At 33.8% G+C, this 17,020-nt stretch overlaps 2 protein-coding genes across 12 annotated transcripts; one reads left to right on the forward strand and one right to left on the reverse strand.

Annotated features, from left to right (window-relative positions):
• Positions 1 to 5,976: 5,976 nt before the first annotated feature.
• Positions 5,977 to 7,098, forward strand: LOC112276526 (serine hydroxymethyltransferase 1, mitochondrial-like). The gene is made up of 3 exons (XM_090245715.1): positions 5,977 to 6,143; positions 6,266 to 6,375; positions 6,936 to 7,098. The coding sequence occupies exons 1-3, from the start codon at positions 6,117 to 6,119 to the stop codon at positions 6,979 to 6,981; spliced, it is 183 nt and encodes a 60-aa protein (XP_090101841.1). The 5' UTR covers positions 5,977 to 6,116; the 3' UTR covers positions 6,982 to 7,098.
• A 5,735-nt stretch (positions 7,099 to 12,833) lies between these two features.
• LOC112279170 (uncharacterized) lies at positions 12,834 to 16,277 on the reverse strand. 11 transcript variants are annotated; one of them, XR_002968910.3, is made up of 8 exons: positions 15,947 to 16,277; positions 15,451 to 15,491; positions 15,066 to 15,123; positions 14,684 to 14,806; positions 14,305 to 14,444; positions 14,082 to 14,199; positions 13,715 to 13,847; positions 12,834 to 13,134 (listed from the first exon to the last, which is right to left on the reverse strand). XR_002968910.3 is itself a non-coding variant. In XM_024513348.3 (8 exons), exons 1-7 carry the CDS (start codon positions 16,040 to 16,042, stop codon positions 13,738 to 13,740), a joined length of 630 nt encoding a protein of 209 aa, XP_024369116.1. In that variant the 5' UTR covers positions 16,043 to 16,277; the 3' UTR covers positions 12,834 to 13,134; positions 13,715 to 13,737. The 11 variants fall into 11 exon arrangements, 9 of the variants coding, with proteins under 9 accessions (XP_024369116.1, XP_024369115.1, XP_090101836.1 ...); XM_024513348.3 differs by having other exon boundaries at positions 14,361 to 14,444; XM_024513347.3 differs by having other exon boundaries at positions 12,834 to 13,410; positions 14,361 to 14,444.
• Between the last annotated feature and the right edge of the window lie 743 nt (positions 16,278 to 17,020).

A 17,020-nucleotide genomic window follows, 5' to 3' on the forward strand; every position in this document is an offset into this window, starting at 1 on the left:
GTTTGATGAGAGTATCTTTGTATATGATTATATGGCCAATAAATTTCTTAAAAATAGATAAGATTCATTTGTAAAAGGAGCAATAATTGAAGATTTGTATTAGTGCAATACAAGACATACATAACCTTTATATTGAAGCAAGCTAGAATATTATTTGGATGAACTTCACACCTCACACTGACTAACTTTATTTTTTTAAATCTTGGTGTAGACTTTAAATTTCATTGTTGACTTCTTCCATAGGCATCAAAATACTTGCTCTATAGTTGATATTAGAAATATATGAGATTTTTATTCTAAGAATATTAACAAGCTTGTAAAGATTTGCAATAGTTGTAAATTTATTTTTACTTCCATTGTGAGCAACATTCATATTTTTTTCTTTCTATAGACGATTCAAATAAAGTTACAAATCAATTTAGAAGAAGATAATTTGTAACCTCTAATATCAAATGAAAATTTCTACAAAGAAAGATATTTTTCTTTTTTAAGAAAAATAATTGGTATTTAGAAAACTAAAAGCTAGTTTAAAGGCAAGTAGTCCACAACCTTTAAAACACAAATTATAGAAGTGGAGTAGTCCACTCTCTTCTAAAACAAAACAAGAACAATAAGTTGGTACTCTTGTCAAACTATTAAGGACATGAATTTTAAAGAACTAAAAGATCAATAAATTCTTCTGTCATCCAAAAAGACTAGAAAATCATTTAAAGATGGTATAATATTAAACTAAAATGACTATTGTCAAAGACAAAAAGAATAAAAAGACTTGAAATGAGACTAAAGATTAAAAAGGTGTTGACAAGAATGAAAAAGGCTTCATCCTTGCCACCATATATACTATCTAATTAGAAGCTACATGGCAACGTTCTATAAGACCTCCAACACATATCTAATTTGCAAAACATATATTTTAACTTATAAGGCAAGTTTCTTATATGTGTGCCACAACATTAGCTTATACTATAAGCTATCCACACGTATGACATATGGCTAATGTATTTGCCAAGTTTCTACGCTATCAATCAACTATGAACATATGCAAAGTCAAATATACATCTATGAAGCTTCTAAGAAGCTTTGTCATAAAATAATATCAAATTTACTTATATTTACCTTCTATCTAGTACTTAATATCTAAGTAAAAATGTATGTCCATGATACTTATTGCAAAAATATGATATAAATATCTTTGATTTAATCCTCTTAGTATTACTATGTAGGTGATAGGTAATCAACAATGCACTTCCATGTGAACAAATTATCTTGAATGATTGGATAATGAAGTTAAAAAAAACTAATAAGTTAGATGAAATTTTTGATGAGAAAATCCATCACAAAATCAATTCCAATGCTTTGAAAAAGTTTGGCAACATTATGGAAAAGTATTTGGAAATATAAGTGTTAATAGACCAAACATGGATGAAGTCCTTCTGAACTTGGATGATTGCTTGTGACTACATGAAGCAATTCAATTGTAGATCATTTTTTTAAGCTTTAAATAGGGAATTTTAGGCATTGATATAACAACATGTTGTTAATAGTATGTATGTGAATTGGTATATTAAAGCCTTTTAATGATCCTTTAAGGATTTTTTTGCAATAAAGAATAATCAACAAGACTCTTTAAAACAAATTGATTAGAAAATATTTTCACAATTATGCAATCCTTAGAAAAGGTTAAATTCATTACTATTTTAATTCTTGATTCAAAGAATAAATCTTATATCAAAGTAAGTTTATAACTTGGAGCCACCCACATTAGAAATGATATAGTGTCTATTTACTTATTTGCTAACTTAGTGGATATTATCTAAAGTTTAGAAAGTGACAAAGTATTTTTTTGGTTTTTCTCTCCATACTAATAGACTCATTTACTTTCTATCACTTTTAATTATTAAATTAATCTCCTTTGTTTGTATCATATGTAGATAGTATATAAAATAAAGTTACAATTGAAAATGTTTTGATTGTATCAAAGTAGGTATTAAAATAGTCATATCTCTATGAGAAGCAAGTTCTAACAATTTGATGTTGGGAGGATTAGAAACATTATTACCTTAAATGATACTTAAAATAAAATTGATTTTATAATCTCTTTTCAAAGTTATTTTTTTATACATGTCTTAGAACTTATCAACAAGTTGCATTTAAACTTAATGTTATAATATATACACAAAGGCTTAAAATACCATGTTTTTTCTTTCCTACTAAGAAGTTTTAAGAGATATTATTTTTAAAAATCTCATAAATTTTGATATATTTGTAAAGAAGATATTTTAATACCAATAACTAATGGATAAATATTAAAAAATTTAACATAAAAAATTTAAAGCCTTTAAAATTTGCTACAAAATTTTTATTTTAAAAAATTTTGAATGTTATTTTTTTAAATATTTTATATGTAGGAAATTTTAAATATATTATATGTTAAAGAAGAAATTAATGCAAGCAATAGGCTACTAATTTTTTATTTTTTATTCATAAAATTTAATTTTTTTATAGAAAAAATATTTTTTAAATATTATAATATTAAACAAAGAGGTTTAGAAGCTATTACAATTTATTTTACTCTATACATTATTAGTAATTATAAAATAATAATAAAATAAAAGAAGATTAAAAAATAAATATTAAAAATAAAAAATAATTAATAAGGTATAAATGACATACATAAGAAAATTTAAATATAATATATAGCTATATTTACTAATATATTTATTTAAATAAGTAAAAATAAGTAAAAATAAGAAAAAATAGATTAAATTGTTGATATATTGTTAGAAAGCTTCTTGAAAGCTTTGTAGACTTTATCCATATTTATAAAGAAATGGTAGATTAAAAGCTTAGCCACATGTTTTACATCTTGCCACTTGTATTATAATTTGGTTTCAGTTTAGATTCTATATCTATCTTTTAGCTATCTATTATTTCTTTTTTTTGTGATATACAAATATATTATTATTTTTGGATTTTTTTTATAATTTATATTAATTTTTTTTAATAAGAATGTTAATTTTTTATATTTGTTTTCTTTTTTATGTGACTAGATTATTTCACTTTTATGATTGTATTTTAAATATTATAGTTTTTTATTTTTAAACTATTTTTTTAACATTAATTTTTTCTTTAAAAAAGTAGACTATCACTCTTTGTAAAACTTTTTATTTGACATTAGAGGCTGTGGATTACCCTCCTTTAATTAGATTTGTGAATTTGTTAAAATTATTTTTTATAAAAATAGAAAAAAATAAGATATAGATGCTACACTTCATAGAAGTCAAAATAGATTAGTTACAAATTTTTATAAGCTTGTCAATATTCTTAGAGTAAAAAATTTACTCATTAATAATATTACTACTATTGCTCTAATTACTTCCGTATCTATTATAATTTTGTGTGGAATGTGGATGGAAAAAAATTATACATCTATTCTCATGGCTATAGAAATTGCATTCATCTAATTTTATAAGGCTCAAAGAAAGCAATTGCACCTTGCATGGCAGCATGGTTTTGTTACTTCTACCTCTAGCTTTTATTTTGCCAATGCTAATATTGCTTCTTGTAAGTTTCTTCATTAGTAAGTATAGCAATGCCATGAAAATTTTGATGGATTCTTATTGGATCTTCTTTGGATGGAATACATAATCATAACAAGTTTGTATAATTCTTTGTCTTTTAAATGGAAAGGACTATATGTCTAGGAAATTTGAATTACTTTTAATTTGTGTTGATTGGACCTTGTAGGTTTGATTGGTGCCATAGTCAACAACTTGTACAAAGGACCTAACATTTACAAAGTGGTATGTGGGAATGAAACTCCATCATCTCTTTTATTGTACATGTCTTGGCTTGTGGTAATTAGTTGTTGGATTATAATTCATGGGTTGTAGACTTGTGTGTAATGCTCTTTGCTATTTCTCAGTGATATCTTGGGATCAAGTCTAACTTTTGGTGATTACTCCTTTAACATGTTGGGAGAATACTTGTGTAAATATTGAAATATTCACTAGTGGCATTTTGCTGCAACCTTGGCAGAGTTCAATGAATTTGCAAATCTAAATACATCCTTTTTAATAGAGTTAGTATAGGTTTTACATAACATATTTAGCAATAGGACAAATCTCATTTTAATGAATGTCTCTCTCTCTCAGTACTCCTTTTTATAAGACAAGGGGCTGACAATCGTTGCGCACATTGAGATGAACGCTAAACTCTGTCTCTTACGTGGAACAGTGGCCAAAGCAGCTAAATGCTGACATATCTGAGGTCGACCCTGAGATTATTGTCATCATCGAACATGAGAAGAACCGCCAGCACAAGGTTCTGAAGTCTCCTTTGCACTAAAATGTTGATGCTAGTTGTCTTGACATGAGCTGCAATCTCACGCATATTCATTCTAGCATATTAGTTATCATCTAATGATTGTATTGACTCGTTTAACTCTAGTTGTTTTGTGTAGGGCCTGTAGTTGATCCCTCAAACTTCACCTCCCTCTCAGTTATGCAGACAGTGGGGTCAGTCATGACCAAAAGCTGCTGGTTGTGTCAAAAGAGAGCGCTCAATGCTTTCCGCCTTGACATAGAGAAATGGGAAGATCTGTCTTCTCTGCTCCTACCTACGCAGTCGTCTACATCAACTTAACTAATTCTACTTCACATTCTTCGGTCCCGTTGTTGTTTCTTTTCTACTTCAGCGAAGAGTATTTCACTGATGTTGAACATGTTTAACCAGTGAAGGTGCAGTTCCTATCTGGATCACCAGCCAACTTTCAGGTTTACACACCTCCTGAAGCAGTATGTTAATGGGTTTGAAATGCACTGAGTATATTCCAGCTACCAGGAGAAGTTGGACATGCTTCACCTTGACCAACCGGATTGGCTTTATTATTTTGTTGAACTTAAGATTGTTTACCGTCATGTGTACTCTATTCATATACGTTTCTAGAAATGATGCGTTCTTATTGATTAGATCGAAAATTTTGTTTCTTTGCAGATGGAGAAAAGTGCGGATCTTTTCAGACCAAAGCTCTTAGTGACAGTTGCCAGTGCTTACCCCTGGCATTACGACTATGCACGTGTGCGTCAAGTGGGTTGCAAATTTGATAACCAGGATATGTGGCATATTGATGCACCCGTACCACTGCTCGTTTTCTCACTTTCGATCGCTCTAACGATGCTGATGTAGTCACCACCACTACTCACAAGTCTCTTCGAGGCCCTCGGGTGCAATACCTTCTACTGCAAGGGTTTGAAAGAGACAACGAAGAAGGGTGAGAAGGTTAGTTCAGTGGCAAACTGATGCATTGAATTTTCATTTCTATAGAAGATCTTGCATTAGCATGTGTTTCAGGTGGAAGTAGCCTTATTTATAGGCGACTTGTTGAGTTCTGTGGATTACGAATCACTTCTTCGTGAGTGGAAGCGTAACTGAAGAGGGCTGGTCGACATGAACCTCTGGACTAATCGTTGACGAAGTATCCAGTTTTGCAAATCCTCTACAATTGTGAAGAAAGATCAATGCTTCTGTCTTTCCAGAACTTCAGGATGTAATATTTTGCTAGCGAATGATTCTGAATATATTCTGAAGCACAGAATGTAATCCCAAATAATAATTTCGGAATGATCTTACCACAAAATTTTGCTTCAGAATATATTCAGAATCATTCGCTAGCAAATTTTTGGGGTAAGATCATTCAGTTAGTCTTACAGTGTGGTTTAGAGTGTAATTGATAACTGAATGTACTTCTTTGGCCTGAGAATTATTAGAACTGAACATAGTTCCAAAATGGTACAGGCAGCTTCCCCAGAATTCAAAGCTCATCAGGAACAGGTTTTGAAGAACTCTGCACACTTTGCTAAGGTCAGTTAGACCTCCCATCTTTTTCGGATAAAACTCAGCAAATGAGAACGTGTAGAGCGTTTCTCGTGACCACTAGTAGTTCAATGTCATCTTCCGAAACGTTCAAATGCTGGTACTCTCTCATCATCGACTCTCAGAGTATCATGTCATTTCTACCCAGTATCAGTTTCTGGTATCTCACGAAAGTGATTCTTAAACTGTAGACTTTGATAAGCCGAGGTTATGATCTGGTGTCTGGTTGAACTGAAAACCATATGGTACTCGTTAATCTCAAGCCCAAGGTGTGTCCTATGCACTTTCTTCAGTATCACTGGCTTTTGTCCCGCATTGTTTTGTGCCAACCTGACTATACTTTTGAAACCGTGTTCTGAAGTGTGATGGATGATCCTTGTCGTGATGTCAGGGTGTGGATGGTTCAAGGGGAGAGCGAGTGATGGAGCTCGCTCACATTGAAGCAAATAAAAACACTGTTCCAGGAGATGTTACTGCTTTGGTGCCTGGAGGTCTGAATGGGTAAGCATCCACATCTGAGTAAGAAGCCATTATCGAACTATAACTCAACTGTATGGAGCTCAACAAAGTACCATGAATTGATAATTTTTAATGACAGGGTACAAATATTACGGATAACTGGATGCAGATATTCACCCATTTTGATTGGTAGTGTCATTTCCTTGGTCAAAAGGTCAGCTTGTCATGATGTACTAAATAATGGGTTTCAAACATTGCACTTTTGCAAAACCAAATAATTGGATTCAACACTCCATCATCATTCAAAATATCAAATCCAAAATATCACGGTTCAAATTTTATTATCCCATGAGACATATGCTTTCTGCACACGGTGTGGTATGGAGGGCTGAAGGAAGGAAGGGGCTTGGTTTTTTGATAGTTGACCCACCCCTCTTCTGATATGTCAATTTTAAAATCACCCATCTTGCGAGGTGAATGATTTGGTGAAGTATCAAGTGATATTTCAAAATATCACGGGATACTTTGAACAAATATCATGTTTGAAACCCCTAATAGTGATAAACTTAATAGTGATGAACTGCAATATTCTTTGAGAACAGGAACCCTAGCTTTGACAGGCGGAGGCTTTACCGAGAAAGATTTTGAGAAGGTGGCAGAGTATTTCGACCATACAGTGGATGTTGCTGTGAAGGTCAAGAAAGCATTAGGTGCAAATCAAATTAGATTCTACATTCATTGAACTTGTTGAGATCATTAAATGTAGCCAGCGCTCTCCAAAATATTTATTGTAGACTATAGTAAATACCATAGCTCCAGTATTTAGAGTCTAGTAGAGAAGTACTGTTTATCTTCTCCTCTTTCTCTTCTTGTATACAAGACACAACCATATCAATAGATTTTATGTGCGAAGCTCTCTCTTCTTAGAAACCCTCTTGTGTGTATGACTTACTACTACTCTTGTGTGTATGTATTACTTACTATTACTCTTGTGTCTTTCTAAACATTCTCAATATGTTATCAGCACGACTCTCTTCTACACACTATCACATTTTTTTATTTTTTTTTATTTTTTTTTTTGCTCTAGTCTTGACTCTTCAAACCTATTGCTACTCTTGTTCAGTGTCTACCTCATGATCTTGTTGCTCTTCTTGCTAGCCCCTCACACATTAGTTGCTTGCTTAGAACACTTGTTCCACTCTCTACCCTATTTGCTTGGAATACTTGATCCAGCCCAGCTCGACCTCAACTTGCTCTCAGCTGCGCCCTGCGCCTGCCGCCGAGCTACCGCCAAATTGCTGCCAAACCCATCGCTGCCACTATCGTCTACCCTACTACCACTGCTGCTGCTACCCGTTGCTGCCACCTTGTTGTCCACCCTGCCGCCGCTGCTGCTACCACCCACCCTGCCGTCCGTAATGTCCTGCCATCCGTAATATCCTACCGTCGCTACAACCCTATTGCCTTACTGCTGCCGCTCTCTTACTGCTGTTTTGCTGCTTTAATCTACAACAATATTTAAAAAATAATAATAATAATAATAATAATAATAAATTAAATTAAATTAAATTAATATTTTTATTTTTAAAGTTCAAGTTTATCATTTCATTTGATTTTATATTTTAAGATACGTTTTATTCAACTTTTCTACTTGATCTTGTATTTTTTTTACAGATTTATTTATGATGAGTGCTTCAATATCTTCAACTTCTTTTACTATGGTTCCAATTATTACCAATGCATCCCAACATTTTTAAGCTCTTTTATTTTCACTATTGACTATGGATGGAAATAATTATCTATTATGGGAAAAAATGGCAAAAGTAAATTTATTTGCAGAACAACTCTTGGATGCCATTATGTTTGAAGAATCTCCTAAAATAAGTATTTCTATTCCTCCTGCTATTCGTTGGAAAGCACTTCTTCTCTTTCGCCATCATCTTATACTTGCATTACAACATCAATACTTGAAAATGGAAGATCTTATAGAACTTTGGAAGAATCTTAAATCCACGTTTGATCATCAAAAGACCATTTTTCTTCCACGCGTATGTCATAATTGGACACATTTACATATCTTAGATTTTCCAAATTTAAATGCTTTTAGTAGTAAAATATATAGTATTGTCTCACAATTACGATTATATCGACAAAGCATCTCTAAAGAAGAAATGATTGAGAAAACTCTCTCTATATTTCCTCTTGTATCTGCTATGCTTGCACAACAATACAAGAACATGAAATTTCAGAGCTATTCTAATCTCATGTCCTATCTACTTCTTGCGGAGAAGCAAAATGACCTACTCTTGCGTAATGCGGAAGCTCGTCTTATTAGAACTACAGTTCCAAAATTTCATGCACTTAATATTTCAAAGTCTAAGAAAAAATTATATCAATATGGAAAACGAGCTCATAAGTATCAGGGTAGTCATAGTCATGACCATTTCCAGCCATATGAAAAGAATAAATGTTCTACTATTAATTATAGTAGAAAATAAAAATCAGAGATGTGTTCTTGTCATAAGTATGGAATGATTGGACATTTAGCACATGCGTATCATACTTCACAACATTTTATTAAAATATTCCAAAAAAATAAGAAACTACGAGCTGAGGCTCATGAAGTTCATACCATAGATGCGTCGATGGATTCAATTGGTATTGATGACTTAGAGGCTTATATGAATGACAAAACCTCTAATGATGAATCAAATGATGTGCTCATTGATTCTCCAACAACACATACTATCTTACAAGATAGACAATTTTTTATTGAAAAATCTTCAATTTGACAAACTAAAAATATGATGATCATGGCTAGAGCAAATGCGTTTTGTTTCCAAGAGGGCATAGTGATGGTAAAATTACTTGCGAGTTCCATCATAAAATGTAACCATGCGAGGTTTGCACCTTCAACACCTCGGAGTTTGATTAGCTACTAAGATGTACATAGTAATGGTTATCACTTCTTCACCGCCATTTTAAATAGAAAAGAGGTTTTAGTTCTTGCAAAGAATCATAAAGTTGTTGAAAAAGCTTTTGCTACAAAAAATGGTTTATACCGAATTGTGATTCGGCCTCCTATTATATTTAATTTTGTATCATCTATTACAGAGAGTCGTGTTTTTCTCTGGCATGGACAATTGGGACATCCAGGATCTATATTATTTAGAAAGATCATTCCATGTATAACTAGGCACAATTTAAAGCCTGCAAATGTAGACTCTATGGAATTATGTCGTGCATACGTGCAAGGTAAAATGATTACTCAGCCTTCAATTTGGAAACTTCCACAAGAATTACTATTAATGCTTGAAAGATTGTATGGTGATATTTGTGGTCCTATTAATCTAATATTGGAACCATTTCATTATTTTTTGGTCCTTGTTGATGTATCAGGTAAACAATCACATGTTTCATTATTATCAACTCGAAACATGGTGTTTGCCAATCTTATATCTATAATTATTTGTTTTTAGGTTTATTTTCTTAATTATCCTATAAAAACATTATGTATGGATAATGCAAAAGAATTTGCATCAAAGTCTTTTGAAGACTATTATATTGCAATAGGAATTGAATTGGCATATTATGTTCCATATGAACATGCTCAAAATGGACTTACAGAGTCATTTATAAAGCGTATACATCTCATTATCCGACTTCTTTTCCTTCACGCAAATTTACTTACATCTATGTAGGATCATGTAGTTTTACATGCTGTAGCATTAATATGCCTCTGCCCTTCTTTTCTTGAAATTGTTTCAGCACATGAGCTCATTTTCGACACTTTCATATAAATATTTGCATTAAGAGAACCATATAGTTATGCAATTACTACATCCATCATATGCATCTCAAGGGTGGCATGAACTGTCATTCCAATAATATATCAAAATGTAATTGAATCCATGACTGGAAAATATATGTATTTATAATCAATGCCAAATCATTGAGTAAATCCTTATGTAACAAGATGATCTTTATAACAGATTATCTGACCTTGAGCATCTTGCTTCCATATTAATACCATCTTATATCCCACATGGCGAGATGTAAGAGTGTCTACAATTGGACCAAATACTTTCCTCTTACGCAAAGAGACATACTCCTCCTCAATAGTAGTTTTTCATTTTAACCAATCAAAGCAACACATTGCCTCCTTGGTGGTTTGAGGTTCAAGATCATCTTCTTCGCAAGGAAGGGCTTCTATAATCATATATGCAAATAATTCATCTTCTGTAATAGATGGTCTGTCCCAAATATCATCTGTTGCATAATACAAAATAGATAATTCTTTACTCAATTTGTTCTTATTCCTTCTAATTCCAAGATTGTTTTTCATAAGAATTGAAGGTACATTATGCATGGATATATCATACCAACTAATATATATTAGACGAATCTTGCGAAGATTTAATATGATTGATGCTTATCCATTGTCCACACCAATGGTTGAACATGGTCGTGATGGTCATGATCCATACCGTCCATGCAAGGAGGAGGAGGAAATATTGGAAGATCAATATCCATACCTCGCAACGGTTGGAGCACTTTTGTATTTAGATACATCTACAAGATCAGATATTTCATTGGAGTTAGTGTTCTTGCCAGACATAGTGCTCATCCAACACTATGACATTAGAATGGCATCAAACATTTATTACGTTATTTAAAAGGTACTAAAGACTTGAAATTATAGTACACACAATCTGCAGATCCAAAATTGATTGGATATTGTGATGCAAGATATAAATCTAATACTGCAACAGCTAAATCTTAAATAGGATATATATTTTTAAGACATGGAGCTGCAATATCATGGAAATAAATGAAACAAACAATAACTGCAACTTCATCCAACCATGAAAAAATTATTGCCTTAAATGAAGCATCTCGAGAATGTATTTGGTTGCGATCAATTGATAAATTCATTCAAACAACTTGTGGATTTTCATATGATGATTCTCCAACTATCTTGTATGAAGATAATAGTGCTTGTATTACTCAGATGCAAGTTGGTTTCATTAAAGGCGACATGACAAAGCATATTGATCCAAAGTATTTTAGTTACATCCATAACTTGATTACTGATCAAGCACTTATAACTAAGAAAATTGAATCTACAAATAACCTTGCTGATTTCTTCACCAAAGCTCTCCCATTGTACAACTATTGTCAACTTACTTATGGCATTGGTATGCGGCGACTTGCTTTTCTTGAATAAGAAAGTTAATGAGCTCTTTAGATAATTAAAGAAAATGATGTACTCTTTTTCCTTCATCTATGATTTTGTCCTTAAATACAATAAGGTTTTCCTAGATAAGGTTTTAATGAGGCAACAATTATTGATCTTATAAGATCATAAAAAAACATAGATCATAATTCTATACAAATTTTATATTATATAAATATTATGATGAGCGAGGAAGAGTATTGAGATCATTAAATGTAGCTAACACTATCCATAATATTTATTATAGACTACAGTAAATACCATACCTACAATATTTAGAGTCTAGTGGAGAAGTACTATTTATCCTCCTCCCTTTCTCTTCTTATATATGAAACACAATCAGATCAATAGATTTTATGTATGCTCTCTCTTCTTAGAAATTCTCTTGTGTGTATGACTTACTACTACTCGTGTGTGTGTGTATTACTTACTATTACTCTTGTGTCTTTCTAAACATTCTCAACAGAACTTGAACATGCCAATTGTATTATTCGCCCTCTTCAACCTAGAGAACATTGTCATTGATTTACATTATTTAATATTATTTTACTTTTGGTCACAGAAATGAGGTTGAAGGACTTCAGGAATGCAGTCGACACTGATCCCCAGATCCAAGCCTAGATTGGAAAGTTGAAACATGAAGTAGAAGGGCTAGCAAAGCAATTCCCCACCGTTAAGTTGATTTTGTGATGTTCTCAATGAAGTGAAAAAAATTAGAAAGACGATCATTGTAAAAGCAAAAACTCAGTTCATTTACCATCCCGGTAATCCAGGATTTCTACCAGTAAGTTTGTTTATTGTCATATTACGCAATTTTCAACAAGGAATACTCTCAATTTTCACGAAATATGGCCAACAATTTTTGGTGATCTACTCTAAATAAGGAATTTCGAATGCCCCATCGTAGATAAGATTGTCGCTGGTAACGCTTACATTTATCATGACCTCGCATTTTAATTACGTAAGGCTCAAAAGCATTGGTGGAGGTAACTTCAAAATAAAGTATTTCAAATGAACATTTTAATTCTTAACCACGCAGAAGAGCATCAAAAAAATCACCAAGAGAAAAAAACAGAAAAAAAAAAAAAAAAAAAAAAAAAAAAAACACACTATTGCCTAGTGTTTATATATTTGCAAAAGTATACTGATGCCTAACCCAATAAATTTTTGGAATGTAATTTTTTAAAATTAAAAACAAACAAACAAAACAAAAACCAAAAACCAAAAAGCGTGCACCAACTCACCAAAGCAGTTGATCCTCACGTTTATGATTAAGCGGAGAGTGGAAAGATTTATTCCAGTGAAAATTTTCGTTCCCTTGAGATGTAGCAATGGAATCAAAAACGTCAAAAGCCGTCAAACTTGCCAAAGCTATGTAACAGTGCTGCAGTGAGAGCATTGGCTGCCGCATGCGTCACGGCCATAGCACGGCAGTTTTTGAACGATTCCTTTCAAACTTGGTTTTGACAGACTCGTCACGTGAATTGTCATATTGAGTTTCGACTGCCGATGCCAACACCGCCATTATTCGCCCTCGGTTGAATATTCTTCTCTTCCGCTCTCCACTGCAAGCCTCCAGAAAGTTTAGAACACGCTCATCACAAATGTCCGATCCTGATTTCAGCTGAGGCTCGAGCATTATTTGTGAGTGCAGTTAAATCGCAACTTGAGAAGTAACAAAAGCAGCAATGGAGGCTGTGACACGAGTTTCGGAAGCAAACTAAGGATTCAAAGCTCAGAAAGCCAACCATTGCGGACTAAAGACCATCCAACCTATGTCTGTTTCTGAGCTTGTGCATTGCCTCCCTATTTCACGTCTGTCATTTTCCTCCTTCGAATAACTAATAGAACCACTGTAATTGTTAGGAACCATAGAGAAACCATGCTGACGACGGTCTGCTGAACAGTACTGAGATGGACTTTATGCTAGTCACTAGAGTTCAGCCACACAAAGTGGATCTTCCCCTTTTCCTTAGTCATAGTAAGCAGAACCACTAAGCAAATTATTCCATAAATTTAGATAGTTACTAAATTGTATCTCTAGTCAAGGTTGAACCAGGAACATGTGCCCTTCATTCACGAACGACCTTTCTTAATATTGTGGAACTAATATTGTAGGACTACTCCATAGGATGGTTAAAGGACCTTCTCTTTAGAGAGCTTCGATCTTAGAGTGCATCGCTTGTATCAGCAGGAAACAATCTCTGATATCTTTGTGCTCTCAGAGCGTTTGCCTCTTCAACGTTCTTCCGCAATTCACGGACCACATTTCCCAAATCTGTCACGAAGTAAACAATATACAAACAACGCATGTCGGGTAGTTTAAATAAAATGTTCGAATTTGAGTTTCTGATCATGAAAGACTGCATAGAGGAACTAGGATCACCTACTATTGTGTTAAGGAGCAGGGCAGAAGGGTTGGGGAAAACAGCTCTTCTATCCCCTTCCTTTGCACGTTAAATGATAAGTTTCATTGACGTCAAAAAACTGGATAGAGACCGACAGTACTTACCATCAACAAGAGGAAGATTCTGCAGCTGGTCGAAGGCATCCATAAAATTAGCTTTCGCTTCCACAAGGGCTTCCAGGGCCTTAACATCTCTGCGTAATTCGGCTGCTTCTTTTTCAGCCTGCAGTGACATAATAAGAAGATTTAAAGCCGCACGACAGCCGTTCATAAAGATAGTAAAACTTCCATTACGAAGAACATCAGATAGCAGACACCATGCACGCACATCCATTTAACGTATACGATGCCAAGTAAAAATTCGGTCGGGTATAAGAGACTTGCAGTAGCCTTTCGTTCACGAAGACTAATCAGCTCAGCGTCCAGCTTAGCATCCGCGTCTTCCATTGCGACTACGGATGCATCCAACTGCAAAATTTAGATCGAACCTCGGTACATTGAGGTGAGTAGAACTGAAAATGAAAATGAATCATAGAACAAATTTTTAGCAAGTTCAAATCAAAGTTGACGAAGCAACATTAATCATGGGCAGTTGCTATGGATAGATGCAGAGAGAAGCAAATTGATGGCAACGATTCTTGCAGCAAAGTAGCAACAACCTCTTGCTAAACAATCTTACTTACGACTTTCTGGTACTGGACACTCACCTTCTCGGGCAAGACCATACCGTCTGGAACTTTAAAACAAACCTCCCTGCAGTAAGCCTCCCAAGGCGCAAGATCTTCTTCGATGAACTTGCTCAAAAATTTCTCAAAAACGGCAGATAATCCCTAAAAAATATCATTATATCCATTCCGAGATATTTCACCACAAGAACATCATTTTAGCATTTACTAGAAATTCATACAAACCCTTCGCCAGCAGAACCACGCCCTAGAAATACGTAGTTATTATCGAAGGTTTACGGAATGCACCCCAACAGTGACCGTGGTTGCTGGAATAGATAACAAACCGTGCGACAAGACTGCAGCTAATTCTATTTCATTTTGCAATTTCATATAATACTGAGTAGCCTTGATCACAAGGTACCTGTTGCAACGCTTCCTGAGATTCCGTGCTGGTAATGTTTAGCATTCGAGTAGCACACCTGCATGCACACACAAAACTACCAAGTAAGTTGAAATTTTCATGGCAATGACATATATTACTTGAGGGTTTTGTGTTCACACCAAACTCTCAAGTGAAATTTATCTCACTAACCGATGTTTGTTGATAAAATGAGTACTCGGAAGTTCACACAGGTAATAATTTCCTGTGGATTCATTGTTGTCATGACGATATTAGGAAGTGAACTCAAAAACACCAATAGAAACAAGGACTAACTGTTACTTCTTGAGGACGCCCAAAGTCGACTCGTGTGGTAGGAAACCAACAATATAAACGAAACAACAAAATGGCAGAATGTAGCATATACCTTTCCATCTCAGTAAAGTTGCTCATGGAAATTTCAATGACCTGAAGCGCCAATAATTACACACACCTGCTTCCGAATTAGAACAGCCAGAAACATAATTTGCTGAAGATGATTGGAGAAGTCAAAATTGTATGACATTTGAAGCCCTGACTGAACTCTCCCTTATGCCTAATTCGTCTAAGCAAGAGAATTGAATGACTCAAATACGGCAAAAAAAAAAAAAAAAAGGTCGGCGTGATCTAGATCATGCACACTTTTATTGACCCACAAGAATTAATTTTGTTCTCCGTAAAACTGCACAGCGCATTCGAATTTACTTCTGAAAAACTAGGAAATTTTCCTGCTCACTTCCTTAACGCCGCACCCACGCAAAGAAATGCCACAACGCTAGCAAAATAAAAGACGCGAGGTAAGAAAAAACAAAAGTGCCGTCTGTGTCTTCCAAATCATTGACACCAGAACTTGCCACCTAAAATCCCTTACACATGAATCTTACAGCGTTGACGACATCGGCAGTGAAGGCATCCTTGTCGAAGTTTAGAAAATGCACAGGGTACATCGCAAGAATCTTGTCGCGCGTATCAACTTCCATAGCTCTGCAACCTTTTATCTCTCTCTCTCTCTCTCTCTCTCTCCCTAACTTTGCCTCTTTTTCTCGATGCTCAATCTCCTCGACTCAAGCACAACCGCATTCCATGATGCAATCCTTCGAGTCAAGCCTGCTGATCGATTCCTCGATGCAAGCTCGTGAGAGAGAGATGCAGCTTGGTTTCGAAGCGAAGCCCCCTTCTCCGCGACGCCATAGCCAAAAGATCCCTCTGCACTGCAAGCACCGAATTGCGGAAAGCGAAAGAGCGGGAACTGACGAAACCCCACGGTGTTGGGTCGACACACGGTGAAAGGGATGTTCTTTCCCAATCCGATTTTGAATTCCCCAAGAAATCAATAGTCTATAACCGTGTAAGGACAAGTCTTGCATTTAGCTTTGGTTGTTAAATCATCTTTTTCACTCCGAAGATCGTGTTATCACATCTTAAATACTACATAATTTCTTCTAAATATATTTTATTGTGATTTTATAATTAAAATGGCCACATATTAAAAATAAAAATGCATATATTTATTTATTTATTTTTATTTACTTATTGTGCATTGGTGCAAACATAGCTTGGTGATAATTGTGGATGCAAACATAGCTTTTCTCTTATTGTAATAAGTAAAAATTCCATTAATATTTCAAATACATACATTATGTATAATAGTATGTTTTTATAACATATTCTATATAATAACATTTTCTTAGATTGTATTTTATATATCCATATAGCATATTTTTAAGAAACAAATTATTAATTTTGAATACTGATTTACAAAATTTACCAGTTTCTAATTTTTAAATTCATAAATGATTGAAGCTACTTATCATCTGATTTATAAAAAAAATGTTGTTGAAATATTTATTCTTCAAAAATCATCCCTATCTTCTTTTTATTCTTTTTAATTAAATATGCGTATAAATATGACTTGCAACTATTTTCTAGACAAATTAGTAAAATCATTAAGGTGACAC

Source organism: Physcomitrium patens, chromosome 2 (assembly GCF_059467195.1).
Source record: "Physcomitrium patens ecotype Gransden chromosome 2, ASM5946719v1, whole genome shotgun sequence".
Taxonomy (NCBI): domain Eukaryota; kingdom Viridiplantae; phylum Streptophyta; class Bryopsida; order Funariales; family Funariaceae; genus Physcomitrium; species Physcomitrium patens.

What these genes read in the sequence shown, in the direction of transcription:
- LOC112279170 (XM_024513345.3), bottom strand. Translation starts at nt 16,042, where the DNA reads ATGGAAGTTGATACGCGCGACAAGATTCTTGCGATGTACCCTGTGCAT. An exon ending in AACTTTACTGAGATGGAAAG is followed by an intron (nt 15,124 to 15,450) that starts GTATATGCTACA and finishes GTGTGCATGCAG; the next exon opens with GTGTGCTACTCGAATGCTAA. An exon ending in GTATGGTCTTGCCCGAGAAG is followed by an intron (nt 14,445 to 14,683) that starts GTGAGTGTCCAG and finishes TAAATTTTGCAG; the next exon opens with TTGGATGCATCCGTAGTCGC.
- LOC112276526 (XM_090245715.1), top strand. Translation starts at nt 6,117, where the DNA reads ATGGTACTCGTTAATCTCAAGCCCAAG. An exon ending in TCGTTAATCTCAAGCCCAAG is followed by an intron (nt 6,144 to 6,265) that starts GTGTGTCCTATG and finishes TCGTGATGTCAG; the next exon opens with GGTGTGGATGGTTCAAGGGG. An exon ending in GTGCCTGGAGGTCTGAATGG is followed by an intron (nt 6,376 to 6,935) that starts GTAAGCATCCAC and finishes CTTTGAGAACAG; the next exon opens with GAACCCTAGCTTTGACAGGC.